Consider the following 15,614-nt stretch of genomic DNA (forward strand, 5'->3'; position numbering starts at 1 on the left):
CTTTTTTTTTTTTATTGTGATTTTTTCTTGTTATTATTTTGTTTTTTATTTTTTTATTTTTTTTTATATTTTATATTTTTTTTTTAATTAAAATGATATTAATTATAATCTGTATTCAGAAAAGTAATGATATTTGATAATACTCTTTATTAAATTTTCAACAAATGAGTACTATGTTATAATATTATGTAAGTGAGAAATAATTTCATAGTCTTATTTAATATCATTTTTAATAATGAAATCAGAATGAAAATGTAACTAAGAATTCAAATATATTCTTTATCTGAGACTAGATTTTTATTTGAAAAGTGAATCTGAAATCTTTAATATTTGAAATAATATAATTTGAAATCAATGTAATAAACACAAATTATGATCAGAAGTAATGCTTTTAAACAATGTAATAACTGTAAAGTTTGATTCTGGTCTCAGACATAGTCACACGGTCAGTCTATCAATGAGTAATTATTTCTAATAAGAAGATAATAAATGTTTTTCTAGTATAAGAAATCTATACTGAATAGATCAGTATGATATTGATAGATCTTATATAATAAAGAGAAAAACATTAGAGAAGGAAAAGAAAGAGAAAGTGTGAGAATTAATAATTAAAGTGAATATTTATACATGTATGTAATAATGTATGTGATGAAGCTTTAAGATGAAAGAATCTATACGCGTTAGTAATAGCTGAGAATCAGTGATTGAGAATGGCTGAGAATTAAAGTATACATATTCAAGAATGAAGCAGTTGAAATCTGTGAAGTGTAATAGAATAGTCTATATAATTGATCAGACACAGTCTGTTACACTGTAATTTATAAAGAGTTTTTATATTCTGAGCTGAAATTTTCTGATTTTATATATCTGAAATTGATAAATATATAATATTTAACTCTATAGATATTATAGTCTCTGACTGTATATATTTATAATTAAAGAATAATAATAATAACTATCTACTCTTATCTAGACTGGCTGCTGAGACCATGAATTTCACATTTGATCTCATTTAATCTGGTCTCATACATTTCTTGGCGTGAATCCCGCTGGGACTGGCTATCAAAAAAACATGTAAAGTGACTATATATCAGATCTTAAAATGAAACCATGACTTGAAAAAAATAAGAAAGTGGTCTCATTTGATCCCATTTAGTCCCATTCTTGGCATAAAGTTACTATTTTTAGACATTTTAAGGTTTTTTTTAGACTATTTTTAATTTTTTAAAAAGTAACACTTTTTGATAACACTTAAATGAGATTTAAAGTCATTTAAAGCAATAAAAATAATTTAAATTGAGAAGTGGAAATCATGATCTCATTTGAAAAATATGATAAGAGTAGACAGTAAGTCTCACTGAGACAGTATGAGACTACTATCTAATGTTAAAACTGTGTAATGAGATCAGTCGAGTTGGTAATGAGACTATTAAAAAATCTAGTTCTAGTCTCAGACACGGTCACACAGTCAGTCTACTCTTATCACATTTTTCAAATAAGATTATAATTTTCACTTCTCAATTTAAATTCTTTTTATTACTTTAAATGCCTTTAAATCTTATTTAAGTATTATCAAAAAATATTACTTTTTAAAAAATTACAAATAGTTTTAAAAAAAACCTTAAAATGTCTAAAAATAGTAATCTTATATTAAGAATGAGATTAAATAAAATTAAATAAAATTACTTTCTTATTTTTACTAAGTTATAATCTTATTTTAAGATCTGATAAATAGTTACTTTATATATTATTTTAATAATTAGTCTTAGTTAGATTCATGTTAAGAAATGTATAGAATTAGATTAAATAAGACTAAATATAAAATTTATAATCTTAGTAGTTAGTCTAGTAATAGTAGTGTACTAATCTGCATGAAGCTAGAGCTTATATTATAATTATATAAGTGTGACTGAATCTGATGAGAGAGAATGTGATTTAGAAAAATATATAGCTGCTGAATAATAATACAGTTACTTCTGAATAAGCTTATAAATGTAAAGAGACTTTAGCAGCTGCTAATTAATTTACATATAAGAAGCCAGTGTACGCCTGTAATCTTACACTGACTCAAGCAACTTTTGAATCACAGCAGAGCAGTAGAAGTAGTGATAATAATAGAGAAAATAGAGAGTGAAAAAGATGAAAGAAGTGATAAAAAAGAAGTAGAAATAAAGAGTGAAAGTGATAAAGAAGGCTGCGGCCCTGCGGGGCGGTAAAAGTGATAGTGATAATAGAGAGAGTAGAGAGTGAAAGAGGTGAAAGAAGTGAAAGAGATGAAAGAGATGAAAGAGATAATAGAAGTGAAAGAAGTGAAAGAGGTAATAAAAGCCTAAGAGAGAGATAGAGGTAGAGCGTGCAAGTGATAGTTAGAGAGCTGCGCCAGCAGCAAAGCGAGCGTAAGCGAGCGTTTGATGCTTGTCCAAAATTCAAAAAAGAAAAGATTCAAGAAAATGATCGATGCAGGGATCGAACCTGCGATCTCCCGCGATTTTCCAATGTAAAGCGGGCGCCTTGACCACTGGGCCAATCGATCGTCACTAACAGATTTGTCATCGGAGACCTAGCAAATTTACTCATCCTGGGCAATATCTGGAGGATATAACTTGGTAGTTGAACTGGCTTCTACACTGAATCTGCTCATATGGCAATCTAATCGTATCAACAGTGGCAGCTTGATACATGTCCTTAAATGATCAATTCCGTGGAAGAAAGCCTTAAACTCCTTGACAAAGCAGAATCCGGCTCACTTATATACAGGATCACTACGGGTACGAAAGAGCCCCAACCCCAGACGCATCTTCGACCTCGCTTTCTTTTGTCAGCTTTGTCGTGGGATCATTGCCTAGCATCCGTTGAGGGAAATGGATGTCACTCCCTGGTCCTTCCCCTGCCTTGCTGTGCCCATCTCAGCACACCGTCAGTGTCCCATTCTTGTTTACTGTACGGAAACAAATACACCCACATTCGATAAGCAGTTGGCCTTGTACCTCGTCAACGTAGGCTCCTCATTTCCTGGGTGCGCTATCCATGCACAAAGCGCTGTTTATGCAGCCCGCCCAGGAGCCGACCAAGTTGCTCTCCTTTGAGCAGTGACGATAGTAGATAAACCGTACAGTTCAATAAGAGGTAATATGAAAACCTCGGACTCTAGCTTGGTAGGCTGTACAATGCTAAAGTATTATCGGGTTCCCTTGACACGGCATGGTGCTGGTTTGCGCAATATCACTGGGAGAGAGTTGGAGCGCTGTGGAACGAGATTAGCGTTGACACCATGGTCCATGGTTGGTTCTTAGCATGATCTTCTTGTTTTCTGAGTGGAGTCTGGCCCGTCCAAGCCGAACCCAACCATATCCTGGTCCAGGAATAGGATCCGGGGAAGAAATGACCGATGTCATCTGTGGAAGCTGTGTATGGGGGAGTCTGGGGAAATTGACGGCAGGCTGTTCTAGATATACTGTGGATGAGTCAGCATTCCGCTAGCATCAAAGGAGATAGCTAAGCGAGGGGCGACTAAACCCCAAGAAGGCTAGTGTGTTTCCGGTCCTCGCAGGGTTCTACGGTTGACTGCAGCTGCCCGGATCCCGACAAAATTGTCTGGATTCTTTTCAACTTCACCGCTTTGAGCTTTTGCTGGTTGGGTTGGTCCAGGCAACTTCATGCAATGTCGTCGTCTCAGACTCTGACGACGTCGCTGATGGGGCACACGCCTCATGAGCCGGCGCCAGATAGGTCTGCGTACGATCTCGGCGATCCCTCGCGGGATATCCCAAATGACATCGACATCCCCTCAAAGCTCGATGTACCGAACAAAGCCACCCTCGACCACATCCAGACCGTGCAAAACACCTTCTCCGCTCTGTCAGGTATGGCATTTCCTTGAATTTCTATGATGGTCGTCATATTGCTGACTCGACATGTGTAGATGACTACAAAAAACAAACTGATCGGGAAAAGCAGAGTGCGGCAAGCGCTCTGCTTGCCCAACTTTTTGCCAATAAGCCGGCCACAAACGAACCACCGCAAGAATCCCCGCAAATCGAACGCGTACCGGAAAGTTCAGTAACAGGCAGAGATCTTGCGTCCGAAAATCTGTTTCAGATATCGGAAGCCCACGCGAAGAACAATGTGAACGGTACAGATGGAGTGACTGAACCTGCAATGGAGGCGGCTTGGGGAATAAACCAGGGAATAAACGAGGGTTCGAAAACGAATAAAGATATGCTTGCGGGCATCTTTCAAAGAACCCAAGATGGAAATATACCGAAGGATCTGGGCGCCAACTCAGGGACAATACAGAACAGCAATAATAAGGCGGAGGAGGAATTAGAAAGTCTTTGCTCCGGGCTGTTACCTCTTGCTACACCTAAAAACGCGAAAGATGCACTGCGACAAAACGAATTACTCACTAATTCTTATTTTAATGCGGACATCAGCTCTGGCCCAACGCCACGGATTGTCAACTATCCCGAACCGCCACCGCACGGCGACATGGAAAATTCTCAAGCTGCGCCAGAGTCTATCGCGGGATCTGAACCCCGTATTCAGGCCTTTGCTAAGCTAGAATTCGACGATGGCCATTTCTACGTTAATACCTACTCGTTTATTCTAGGCCGTGATGTTCGTGCTGCGCGCGCCGCATTCCAGCGGGAACTCCAAGCCAGACAGGCCAGAGGGCAAAGCTCAAGTGGGGGTAATAAATGCTACACTCCAAATAGGGTAAAGCACGAAGGAAGTGCTATAATGGGCAGCGTGGTTAGCGACAGAGGAGGCATAATGGGCTTTGATCCAGACGTTCCTCAACAATTTCCGCCCCAAGTTAGCTGGAAATCTTCAAATTCATCCCATGGCGATCAGCGACGGCCCACGCTGCACATGTCCGCTGCAGAGGTACCTCCTACTCCTCTCGAAACTCCAGAAGTGACTAAGGACTACAATGCCCTTGCGATGCAGTCATTACGTTCTAAGAATGAACCTAAGCCTGTCGATACATTATCTTTATTACCTTCACCCGATGCATGCCCTACGATACCAGTACACCCCCCGGCGCCTGCTAATGGATCTGTCGCTACCCACCGCGGCATTTCTCGAAAACATGTCAAAATAGCCTACAACTTCGATCGGAATCTGTTTGAGATGGAGGTCATCGGGAGGAACGGGGCATTCATGGGTGCAGATTGGCTAGCACCAGGCCAAGTTAGGCCGCTCCATAGTGGTGACTTCATTCAAATCGGTGGAGTACGAGTGAAGTTTGTCCTCCCTGACGTTCCCGTTGGTGAAACTGGGGCAGAGCAGGATGAACCCATAATGGCCGATGAAGAAGAGGTAGTTGATCTCAAACGGGTAGAAAAAGATGCTATAGCTAGTAGTGATGCAGTCGCCGGTATTATGGAGACAGATGGTTCAGAGCTAAGTGGGGCGGACAATCGATCGCGACCAAAGAAATCTGGTAATGAATCTAGGTCCAAGTCAAAACCTTCACTGGAAGTCAGCCCGGAAGCCTCCTCGCAACCCGCTCGCCGTCGCGGCCCTGGTCGCCCACCCAAAGATGGAATCATGTCCAAACGAGAACGTGCTGAAATAGCCCGTGAGCAGAAATTGGCTGCTAAGCGTGAAGCGAACGGCGGAGTAACGCCACCTCCTTCATCAGCCCGTGGGAAGACCGGTAAAACTGGGAAGGATTCTGGGCAGGAAGATCCTTCAAATGCAAAGGCGGAGAAACGAAAATACACGAAACGCAAGAAGCCCGATTCAACTACTGATACTGTTATGCCGTCAATTGAAGGCGGTGATGTAAATGCTATCATAGGGGTTGAGGATCTCCCCAAGCCGGCACCCCTGAAAAAGCGAAAACCATCAAGATCTCCGTCCCCTGATTATCCCCCAGAGAGCTTCTACACAAGCGAGGACCTCGCGAAGCCTCCATATAACTATGCGGTTCTGATTTTCGATGCACTTACCGAATCTAAAACCCCAATGACTTTGAAGCAAATATACCGCGCCCTGAAGCTGAAGTATCCGTACTTCCGATTTAGATGTGAAACTGAGGGTTGGACGTCTAGTGTTCGTCACAATCTTAATGGCAATGCGCATTTGTTTGAGCATGCAGAAAGGGATGGAAAGGGGTGGTCGTGGAGACTCGCGCCAGGAGCATCTGTTGATAAGGAAAAGAAGCGGAGACCATCACCCCCTCCTCCCTCACAGAGTGCCACACAAAACCTTGGGAACAATCAAACCTACCTGGCGCCAACCCGAGGTACTCAGTTCAATGCCTCCCGCCCAAGCATGCCCGAGCGCCATAACTCTCTTCCGTTCCCATACCCTCCCGTAGGGAACAATCAATCCTCCCTGGGAGGAGGTGCTCCACCGTCACATAATAGTCCCTACGCCGTGCCAAATCCTGCTGCTCAATTTTCGCTTCCCAATGTATTGCGTAATAATCTCCCACCATCGTTTGCAGCTCCTACTACCTCGACCTACCGATCACCGTACGCCTCAGCACCACCACCGGAAATATTACAAGCGCAACTGCAGCAACAACAGCAACAACGCCCCCCTCCGCCTCCGCTACCACTACCGCAAACACAGCAGCAACAACAGCAGCAGCATCGACCGCCTCCCCCTCCTTCGTCTCAGCCGCAGCAGCTACAGCAACCACCTCAACAGTCCCATCATCCCCAACAACCGCCACATCAAAACCAACAGCAACATCAACCCCACCCTCAACCCAACCCTCAAACTAACCCTCAACCTCCTCAACCTCAACATCAGCCTCAACATCAACCACCACCGCCGCCGCCGCCACCACAGCAGCAGCAGCATCGACCCCCTCCCCCCGAACAATACAAATTCCTCAATCACACCCTCCTCCCCCCCCAAAATACCCTACCTCCTCCCACTAATAACTCTGCTCCCAAATCCCCTTCACTTCCTAATGCGAATCCCCCTCAACCGCAATACCACCCTCAGGCCCAACCTTCCCCTTCAACCCAACATCCTCCCCATATCCACAGTCAACAACACCAGCATCAACCGTCACCAGCACCACCAGCATCAAATCAAACACCCCAGCCTCCTCCATCGCCTCCAGAGCCTGAACCGTCATTCCTCGACCGAGCAAACCAAGCCATCGATAACTTCGAAGCAGTACTGATGGAAGACTACGAAGATAAAGAATACATCTCTAAAGTCTTACGAAGTGCTCGCGACCGCGTGCTCAATGGTGCGACGGAAAGCTCGTTCCCCGGTGGAGAGCCAAAGGATGAATCCGTCATCATTGATGCTTTGAAGGGAATAATCGCAGGCTTGAATGAGGAATGATTTTTTTATTTCCCTTTTTTCTTCCTTTTGGTATTGGTGGATCCACGCGCTTGCGGTGACTCTTTCCCCCTCCCCAATCCGTACTTTTTTGCCCTTTTTTTTATTTTTTTTTATTTTTTTTATCAAGGGATTTTTGGAAACGGCCTGTACATAACTAATGATCTGTTACGTTTCGTTCTCCTTCTCCTATTTCCCTTCTTCTCCCTTCTATCTATCTACCATCGCCTTGACGCACTTTGCTCCGGCCCTTTTGCTGGTTTTTCATCCGCCTCTGTCTCAATCTTCATTAACCCCCATTATATCTTTCTACTGTTTCATCTTTCATGTTTCCTCTCTTTTTCCTTCTTATGAACGAATGAGAAACGAAGGGAATGAATCTCATATATCGTTGGCTTTTGTCTTTTTTCTCTTTTTCTATTATTCTCTTTTCTTTTATCTTTTTGGGTTAAGGTAATTTTTAACGCTAGGGCAAAGGCTGGCTGGGTTGGGAAGCGGAGCACATTGCAACGGAGAAAGAAGCGCTGGTTTGGTTTTGGATTGGTATTTTTTTTTTCTTTTTCCACATGCATTAGACGGACTAAGACAACCTGAAGCATGATTAATTTATTTTCGTTCATGCCTCTTCTTCCGTCTTGGTTTCGTTTACTCTTTTTCTTTTTTTCTTTTTATCTTTTTTGCTATCATGTCTCGCCTGTTATTTATTTTGAACTTCAAAACGCATGGCCCGTTTGCTACCACAATACAGCGCCTTTTTATTTAATTCTTTTTTACATTTTTTTAAGACGTAGTTACGTTGTGTAGCTAGATGAGATCTAGGCTATTAGATTGGAGAGAAAGGAGGAAAATATAACAAGAAAAGAAAAGGGCGCCGGGAGAATAATGGTTAACCATCCATCTCGTCATTATATCCATGATTTGAGCAATAAAAAGAGGAAAGAAAGGAAAAAAAGGAAAAATGACATGTAAAGTAAGGCTAGAAACAGGAAAACCGCAAAATCGGCAGCAATACAAGGGCGGGAGAGGTAGCACAAAAGCAGGGAAAAAAAAAAAAAGAAAAAAAGAAAAAAAAAAAAAAAAGAAAAAAAAAAAGAAAAAAGAAAAGAAAAGAAAAGACCCCATACCATACATAGTATGGGTTCGACCATGATAGATGTATGTAAATTGGAGAAAAGGGGGGTGTGGATATAGATAGAATTTGTGTCGCTGATTGATGGATGATGAGGATGATGGCACGAGTTACAAAAAGTAAGTGCATTATACCAAACATCGAGGCAAGTGGGTAAATTCGGCAAGAGGGTTCAAAAGCGGGAAAAAGACAGACAGACTGACTTACAATAGGATGTGAGATTCTGGACGAAGTGTAATGGTCTTGTTCCACCCACCCCCTGCCCCCGAATGCGCCCGTTGAATAACAAGAGGCAAATAGTTTATTTATCTTTTACTCCCATTCCCATTTCTCATGATAGCACAATTAAAAATAAAAAAAACGGAGCGTTTCTGTTGCACGTTACATCGCCATCTCCGCTCGCAGTTTCTCCAGCTCCGCTTCCTCGTCGTCCTCTTCTGGGGTGGCTTTTTCTTTGCCCTTGACTATAAGCGCAACGACATGTTAGTCCTCGGGTGTTTTTTAATAAATAGATTTTATCAGGGGCATAAGACGCCCATGATTTGAAACGGTTAAATGGTGACTCACGTGGTCCATTTGCGGCTGCAGGTAAGGTACCCAGTTGATCTGCGACTGGCACAGTCCCACCCTTGAGCATTTGTTCGTCTATTTGTTGTTGTTGCATCCCCTCGAGTTCTGCCTCCAGCTCGGATTCGTCTAGTGGATCGCCTAAAGGGGTACTTGTTATAGCGGTTACGATCTCTTCGCTGAGTGCGTGTTGTTCTCGTAGTTCCTCCCTATTGGTCCCAACTATATTAGCACCGCTGCTACTCTTTATAGACAACTAGGTTTCCCGTGTGCAAGCAGCCTGCAAGAAAATATGAATAAATGATCAAGGTAACGTACATGGTCTCATCTACTTTCTCGATCGTAAGCCCGCTGTGGATCTGTTTCATGGCCTTTCCAGCATTCTTCATTGCGAGGAGGGTTTCTTGGTTAATATTCGCCGCCTCGATAGAGGATATTTGTTGTTCAATCTGAATTATCTGCGCGTTTGTCTGTTCGAGGGATTTCTCATGGACTTTCTTCCGTCTTAGGGCAGCCTTTGCAGCTATATTCGTAAAAAGAATAAGTATTAGTGAGAAGGGCTATTCTAGTTAATTATTCGTACCAAGCTCCGCAGTTGAGAAACAGGCTCCCTCTGTCGAAGCGGGGTAGGGATTTGACCCTCCCCATCTGATTGGATAACATACCATTTTTATTTGTAGCAACATGCTTCCGGGCTAGAGCATCTTGTTCTGCCATTTGGTTCTCCAAAAATGACTCTCTTTTCTGAAGCATATCGAGTTGTTGGCGCAGGGAAAGGATGGCATTTTTAGGCGCATCCTTCCGCTGCTGGGCAGATCCGCCGCCAAACCACGACCACATGGTGACGGTCAAAAAAGCAGCTGGCTAGGAAAGCTCTGAAAAAAGTGGCTCACAAGAGGTTGTAGGACAGGGGGGCTGTGGAATAGTGGTTATAGATATGGGCGTGGAACCTTGGCTTTCGGATGCAGGCGCTGCGATAGGTATCAAAGTTGGTAAATGCGGGATGGTAGAGTGGTTAGGCGGCAGAATGAGAGTAGGAGGCGGGATGATAACGGGAAGGGCTAGGAAACCATATAGAGTGGAGACTTGAGTAGGATAAACGACGGCAACAGTTTCTAGGGAGAGATACGCAGAGGTATGGCTGTGCTGGTCGGCCTGTTGGTTGCGGTGAGTCGGCTAGCGAGGTTTCGGGATGCGGGCGGTGGTCGTGATCGTCTTCGTCTGGTGTGGTGAGGCTCTAAGCTATCCATGACATGCGTAGTAACATCACGTGCACAACTCTATTTGAACGCCCGCCCTTGCTTATGTCAGCTCCTTATCAGCTCTTCCATCTAAGATAGTTGCAAGATGATAGAATGATAGAATGTTTACAAAGTGGAACACAGGCTTATAAATATATCTCCCTGCTTCACGGAAGTACCAGTATGGAATTGGACAGAATGGATTTTCCTCTATTTGCCCTGCTACCATGAGCCAAGGCCCCGCCGGCCCGCTCCCTACAACACGGGCCTTTCTCTCAGAAATCCCCAGCCTGCCGCCTGGAGCAAAGATACGCTTTCTCGGATGGTGAGTTTATTTTTTTTATTTTTTATTATTTTATACTGGAAAGATATCATGATGGAATTGAAATAAACACCGCAATTTTCTCTCTATGCTATAACAAACAATCGAAATACCCCTTATTCAAAAGCTTCCAGAAAACCTCCCATCTCTCTCTCTCTCTATATATATATCTATATATCTACACCCTTACTCCGTACGTAGTATACAAAAACTAACAACCACCCCTCTTTTCTCCCTACCAGCGTCTCCTCCTACAACCCCTCAACCGGCCATCTCACCCTAGAACATAACTACCCTCTCACATCCGGGCCGACCCCCGCCCCCTCCTCCATCGCAGTAGACGTAACTCTCCTCCTAGAATCTCTCACAGCAACCGATCTACAAGTCGGCGCCTGGCTGAATGTGCTAGGCTACATACGAGAGCGCCACCGGCCCTCACCTACCACCACCACCACCACCACCACTACTACTACTACTACTACTACTACTAATAATAATAATAATAATAATAATAATAATAATAAGGTGCTTCCGTCCGCCGCGGACCGCAAATGGTCGACAGCGGTAGCAGCTAGATCAATTTACGTGGAAGCCGTGATGATCTTTTCGGCCGACGCTGTGCAGCTCGGCGAGTACGAGCGCGTGCTGCAGGAGTGGGAGGAGGCGGATAGGAGGGTGGAGCGGCCTGGGTTAAACTGGCGGAAAGCGACGGGGACGGGACGGGATGGGGAGGGTGCGAGGAGGGTTTTCTTATAGTATTTTGCGTCGGGTGTTTTTTTCTTTATGGGAATGTATTTTCTTTTCCCGGGGGGGAAGGGGGGCGGAGGGAAGACGTATATTCCCATTTCCCCACCGCCTGACAACAAGAAACGAGCGAGCACTTTCCTTTTCTCCCTTCTCCCTTCTCCTTGAGGGGTCCGCTGCCCGGCCCTTAATCCGAGCTGAATTTTTCCCTCCTTCGCTCCTCTCAGATTGACGACGACGAAACGGTGCATGAAGATATGAAGATGCGTCTTCATCGATCCCGATCTCCTATCGCAAAACACACGCTGGCACGCATCCCCGCTACAATCTTGCTCCAGGAAGATAGAAAAGGGAATATTAATAATAAAATTATAAAATCTATGTTGTATTTAGTGATATTCCTTTCTCTCTCCTCCCTCCAACCCCCCCTATATACTCCTAAACTAATTTGTCCAGAAGATTTGAAATCCAAAACGCGCATCGATGCAATATGTATATATGCAAATAGAGTATAGCCAGAAAATATACCCAAAAATGAGAAAGAACGCCATGTCTGATGCAAAAACTAAAAGAAAAGGATAAGATGGGGTTCCACTTTCAAACCACTTCCTTCTCCACCACCCCGCCACCTTCTTCCTTACCGTCCTTCTCTTTACTCCCACCGTTCACAATCCTCTTCCGCCTCTTCCCATCCAATTTCGCCTTATCCGCCTGCATAGTCTTAATAAGCACGCTCTTCATCCGAATCCTGTGTCCGTACTTATAAAACACAAACGGAATCGGAATAATCATAATTTCCAACAGGCCCAGGAGTGTGCTCGCCCAATTGGGACCTAGCTTCGCATACATCGCCGGCCCAGCAAGCGGAAGTACACCGCCAAGCACACTTCTCATCACCGAATTCCCAGCCATCGCTGACGCGGCGTACACCCCGTAGCTGTGCGTTAGGTAGTTGGATGCGTAGATGAACACGGCAGTGTTGCCCGCGCCGAACGGGATGCCAGCGAGGATTGGTGCGATCCAGTGAATTGTTGCGGGTGCGCAGGTCCATGCGAACCAGAGCTCGCCGGCGGGGATTAGGATTGCGGCAATGCAAACGACGGAGACCATGGATTCTGGAGGCACTTTGCCCGTCTCTGGGTCGAGTTTGTGGCTGTTTATCATGCGGCGGAGGAGTGGCTCGACAGCCACGGTTGTAAGGGAACCCACGCCGATGCCGAGGAAGGCGAGGCCCGATTCGCCGACGGACCATCCGCGGATTTGACGAAAGACGATTGGGTACGCGACGAAGCAGAGGTAGAGGATTGCATAAACGACGGCGATGTAGAAATTCCAGAATATGCTATGGGGGGGGTGGCTTGTTAGTGATGGGGCCCGGTTCCCATGGTGTTTGGGGGTTTATAGAAGGGGAGTATCATACCAGATAGGCTCAAGGACGGCCATGACGAATGGTCTGCTGAGGTTGACTTTAAGAACGGCGGTTATGGACGCTTTTTGATCGTATCGGCTCCACCAGCGGGGATCATCATCCTCCTTTCGAAGGCGGGCGGCCTTCCTTTGGAGAAGCACTGGAGTGTATGTTTCCTTCATGATGCACATGAAAATCAATGCTACCCCGGCAAAAATCATCGTCAGCCAATTCGTCCATCTCCAGCCTAGGTATTGCGTTACGTATCCGCCAATGATGGGACCAAACACTGCATTTCTCTATGTTAGCAGGAATAATGTTTTGAAAAATGAATCTCAGGATAGATATTAACTCGAGTTAAAACTTACCAGGTCCATTCAGGGGCCCAATACTCCAAATGGAGAACGCCAACGCGCGGTGTTCATCATCCACCATATCAGCTATTGAACCGGGGGCACTGGAAACCATAGCACTTCCGGCCACAGCCCCAAGGAACCTCAGAACAATCAGTTGAACAACAGAGGTGCAAAGTCCGCATGGTATGATCAGCACGGTGAACAGAAACATGCTCCCGACCGAAACAGGCTTTCTGCCGTACATCTCACTCAGCGGGGCGAGGATAACGGATCCAATGGCGAGCCCAATGAGGTAGAAAGTCAGGCCAAGCGTCACTATGGTCTCTGAGACATCGAATTCCCTGGCTATGTCTGCCAGCCCTGCAGTGTATCCGGTCGAATATAGGACTCTATATCAATTGCAACAAATAATTAGATATGGGAGCTCTAAACCTAGCAAAAATAGAGAGGGGGGGGGGCGTGGGGGGAGGGACAAAAGAATAGGAAAACCCTCGACATCCACCACTTACACCGTGAATGTACTCCACGAAAGGAACGCCGTTGACATTCCTTTAACCCTCAAGGGCCAATTTCTGGGATTTGTAGGGTCATTCTCTTCCATGTCGACTTCAAAATTGGGATCTGTGGTACCAGTCGTGCCGACTGAGGTGATCTTTCTCGACAGCGGCGGCATCGAATGCCTTGTAATCTGAGGAGTGATAATATCATCGTGATCCTCCGCTATAATCTCTATGCTTTTATCCGAAGCCGATTCGGCACTAGAAGCGGCCGAGTCAATGCCATCGTGCTGCTGAGATTCTCCAACAAAGCTTTCTGCAGGGGTCGAGCTCGACTTCTCGGAGTCGGACATGGGTTAGATATATAATAATGAAGCTGGCAGCGGAGGGGTTTTCCTGTAGAGGAGAAACTGAGAGCGAGCAGGCGTTTATATCGCAATGGGTCTAGGGTAGTGTAGTATGGTCCCAACGACGGAAGCGGCGAGCGGAACAGGTCACTGATCAAGCAGGAAAGCTCCGAATGGGATTGCGCTCAACCGATGCATCAGTCGGGGGGATATTGTAATAAATTATAATCGCTATGTAGTATAGCTAGTAATAAAATGGGGGGCGGAAAGGATGAGCAGCTCAGATTGGTGGAGTATACGTAGTATATCAACATATAAAAAATAACGTTCAGCAGCTTATCCCAACCACAAGAAATGAAAACAAAATAGGTAAAATAAAGAGTAAAATTAAGAAACGAACGGCAGTCGCGAAAGGGTTTATAACCATTTCCCACGATTTCAGACGCTTACTAAATAAAAGACCTCTCCTCAAAACCGATTATTCGCAATATTTTTTTTAATTTCGATTCTCCTCCTTCACTGTTCCCCCAAAATATTCCCAGGGCCGCTGTTTAGCCTAGGCTTCTTTGCAGTTCCCACTCCTCGAGGATTAGCCGAACAGTCTAAAAAAAAAAAAAAAAAAAATAGCAGACAGCACCATCCCCACCCAGCGAGAGGGGTTCGCTCATGGATTCATGGGGCTTAGCCCGCGCGCGCAGCCAGTAAGAACGACCGCATCGCCGGGAAAGGCGAATTCCAAGCGTGTCCGGCGCCGGTCCAGTGTCTGGCGCACCTTTTAGCCTGGAGCTAGAACCTAGGAATGAGATCTCGGCAGCAGTGGTGGCCGAAAAGAAGGATCAAATGTATGGAAGTTTCACGGTAGAGTGAGTGAGTGTTTCTATTCACGTCTTTCTCGACTGCTTTGTCCCTCAAGACTGACGTTCTGTGATAGTTATTTTACCTCAGATACCCTGAGCGGAGGCGGGGGAGATTGAGGGAAAACATGAATCATGATGGCCATCCCGAGTCTCTATTCCGAAGATATCGAAGTAAAGGAATTTAATATGGAACCATGGGACCGACCACAGGGGCATCGGCACAGCGAAAGGGTGAAGGGGGTGAGCCAACCAACGTTGTTGCATCCATGTGTCCGTGTTGTTGATTTGTATCAGGCTTCTTCTTTTTGGCCATGGCATGGCGGGATGGTGAGAAACAAGCCACGGAGATTATTTAATATTACTAATGATAGTTAAGGCGTGATGGAAATATTTCCGCCGCCAAGCAAGCAGCATATAACTTAAACATAGCGGAGGATAAAACCCAAGGCGCGGGGTGCATAACCAACATAACCAAACATAACTATAAGAATAATAAATGGTAACTCTACGGGGTACCTGGATTGGTTCAGCGGATAACTCTATTATATTATTACGAGAACATTGCCTCCGCGTACGGAGTTAACTTCTACTAGTAGTAACCACGCAGTCAGTCGGTAGTAGTTAGATAGCAGTAGAGTAGTAGTAGTAGTAGTAGTTAGTAGTTATTAACTTACTCAGCTCAAACGATTGTGCTGGATTGCCGGCGGGCTTGTCTTCCGCTTTGGGCATAGCTAGCCCTAATTCATTTTTATATCCTTAACAAACTACGTAGTACATGTGAAGAATCTAAGTATCTTTCGTATATGTTGTTAGGTCGCTACAAGCTCTAAAC

General features: G+C 44.7%; 4 protein-coding genes and 1 non-coding gene across 5 annotated transcripts; 2 read left to right on the forward strand and 3 right to left on the reverse strand.

The window, feature by feature from the left end:
* Window positions 1-2,451: 2,451 nt before the first annotated feature.
* On the reverse strand, window positions 2,452-2,533 carry BDBG_16591. The gene has a single exon. It is a non-coding gene; the product is annotated as a tRNA-Val (tRNA).
* Window positions 2,534-3,585: 1,052 nt separating this feature from the next.
* Window positions 3,586-8,355, forward strand: BDBG_02510 (forkhead domain-containing protein). The gene is made up of 2 exons (XM_031720820.1): window positions 3,586-3,863; window positions 3,923-8,355. Exons 1-2 carry the CDS (start codon window positions 3,662-3,664, stop codon window positions 7,315-7,317), a joined length of 3,597 nt encoding a protein of 1,198 aa, XP_031577127.1. The 5' UTR covers window positions 3,586-3,661; the 3' UTR covers window positions 7,318-8,355.
* BDBG_02511 (ESCRT-III component) lies at window positions 5,189-10,323 on the reverse strand. The gene is made up of 4 exons (XM_002627794.2): window positions 9,676-10,323; window positions 9,329-9,533; window positions 9,011-9,219; window positions 5,189-8,907 (listed from the first exon to the last, which is right to left on the reverse strand). Exons 1-4 carry the CDS (start codon window positions 9,848-9,850, stop codon window positions 8,825-8,827), a joined length of 672 nt encoding a protein of 223 aa, XP_002627840.1. The 5' UTR covers window positions 9,851-10,323; the 3' UTR covers window positions 5,189-8,824.
* A 23-nt stretch (window positions 10,324-10,346) lies between these two features.
* Window positions 10,347-14,310, forward strand: BDBG_02512 (uncharacterized protein). The gene is made up of 2 exons (XM_031720821.1): window positions 10,347-10,576; window positions 10,816-14,310. Exons 1-2 carry the CDS (start codon window positions 10,479-10,481, stop codon window positions 11,327-11,329), a joined length of 612 nt encoding a protein of 203 aa, XP_031577128.1. The 5' UTR covers window positions 10,347-10,478; the 3' UTR covers window positions 11,330-14,310.
* Window positions 11,510-15,393, reverse strand: BDBG_02513 (MFS multidrug transporter). Its single transcript, XM_002627796.2, has 4 exons — window positions 13,591-15,393; window positions 13,094-13,470; window positions 12,738-13,014; window positions 11,510-12,659 (listed from the first exon to the last, which is right to left on the reverse strand). Exons 1-4 carry the CDS (start codon window positions 13,929-13,931, stop codon window positions 11,915-11,917), a joined length of 1,740 nt encoding a protein of 579 aa, XP_002627842.1. The 5' UTR covers window positions 13,932-15,393; the 3' UTR covers window positions 11,510-11,914.
* Window positions 15,394-15,614: the final 221 nt, after the last annotated feature.

This window comes from Blastomyces gilchristii (genome assembly GCF_000003855.2).
Source record: "Blastomyces gilchristii SLH14081 genomic scaffold supercont1.3, whole genome shotgun sequence".
NCBI classification, from domain to species: Eukaryota; Fungi; Ascomycota; class Eurotiomycetes; order Onygenales; family Ajellomycetaceae; genus Blastomyces; species Blastomyces gilchristii.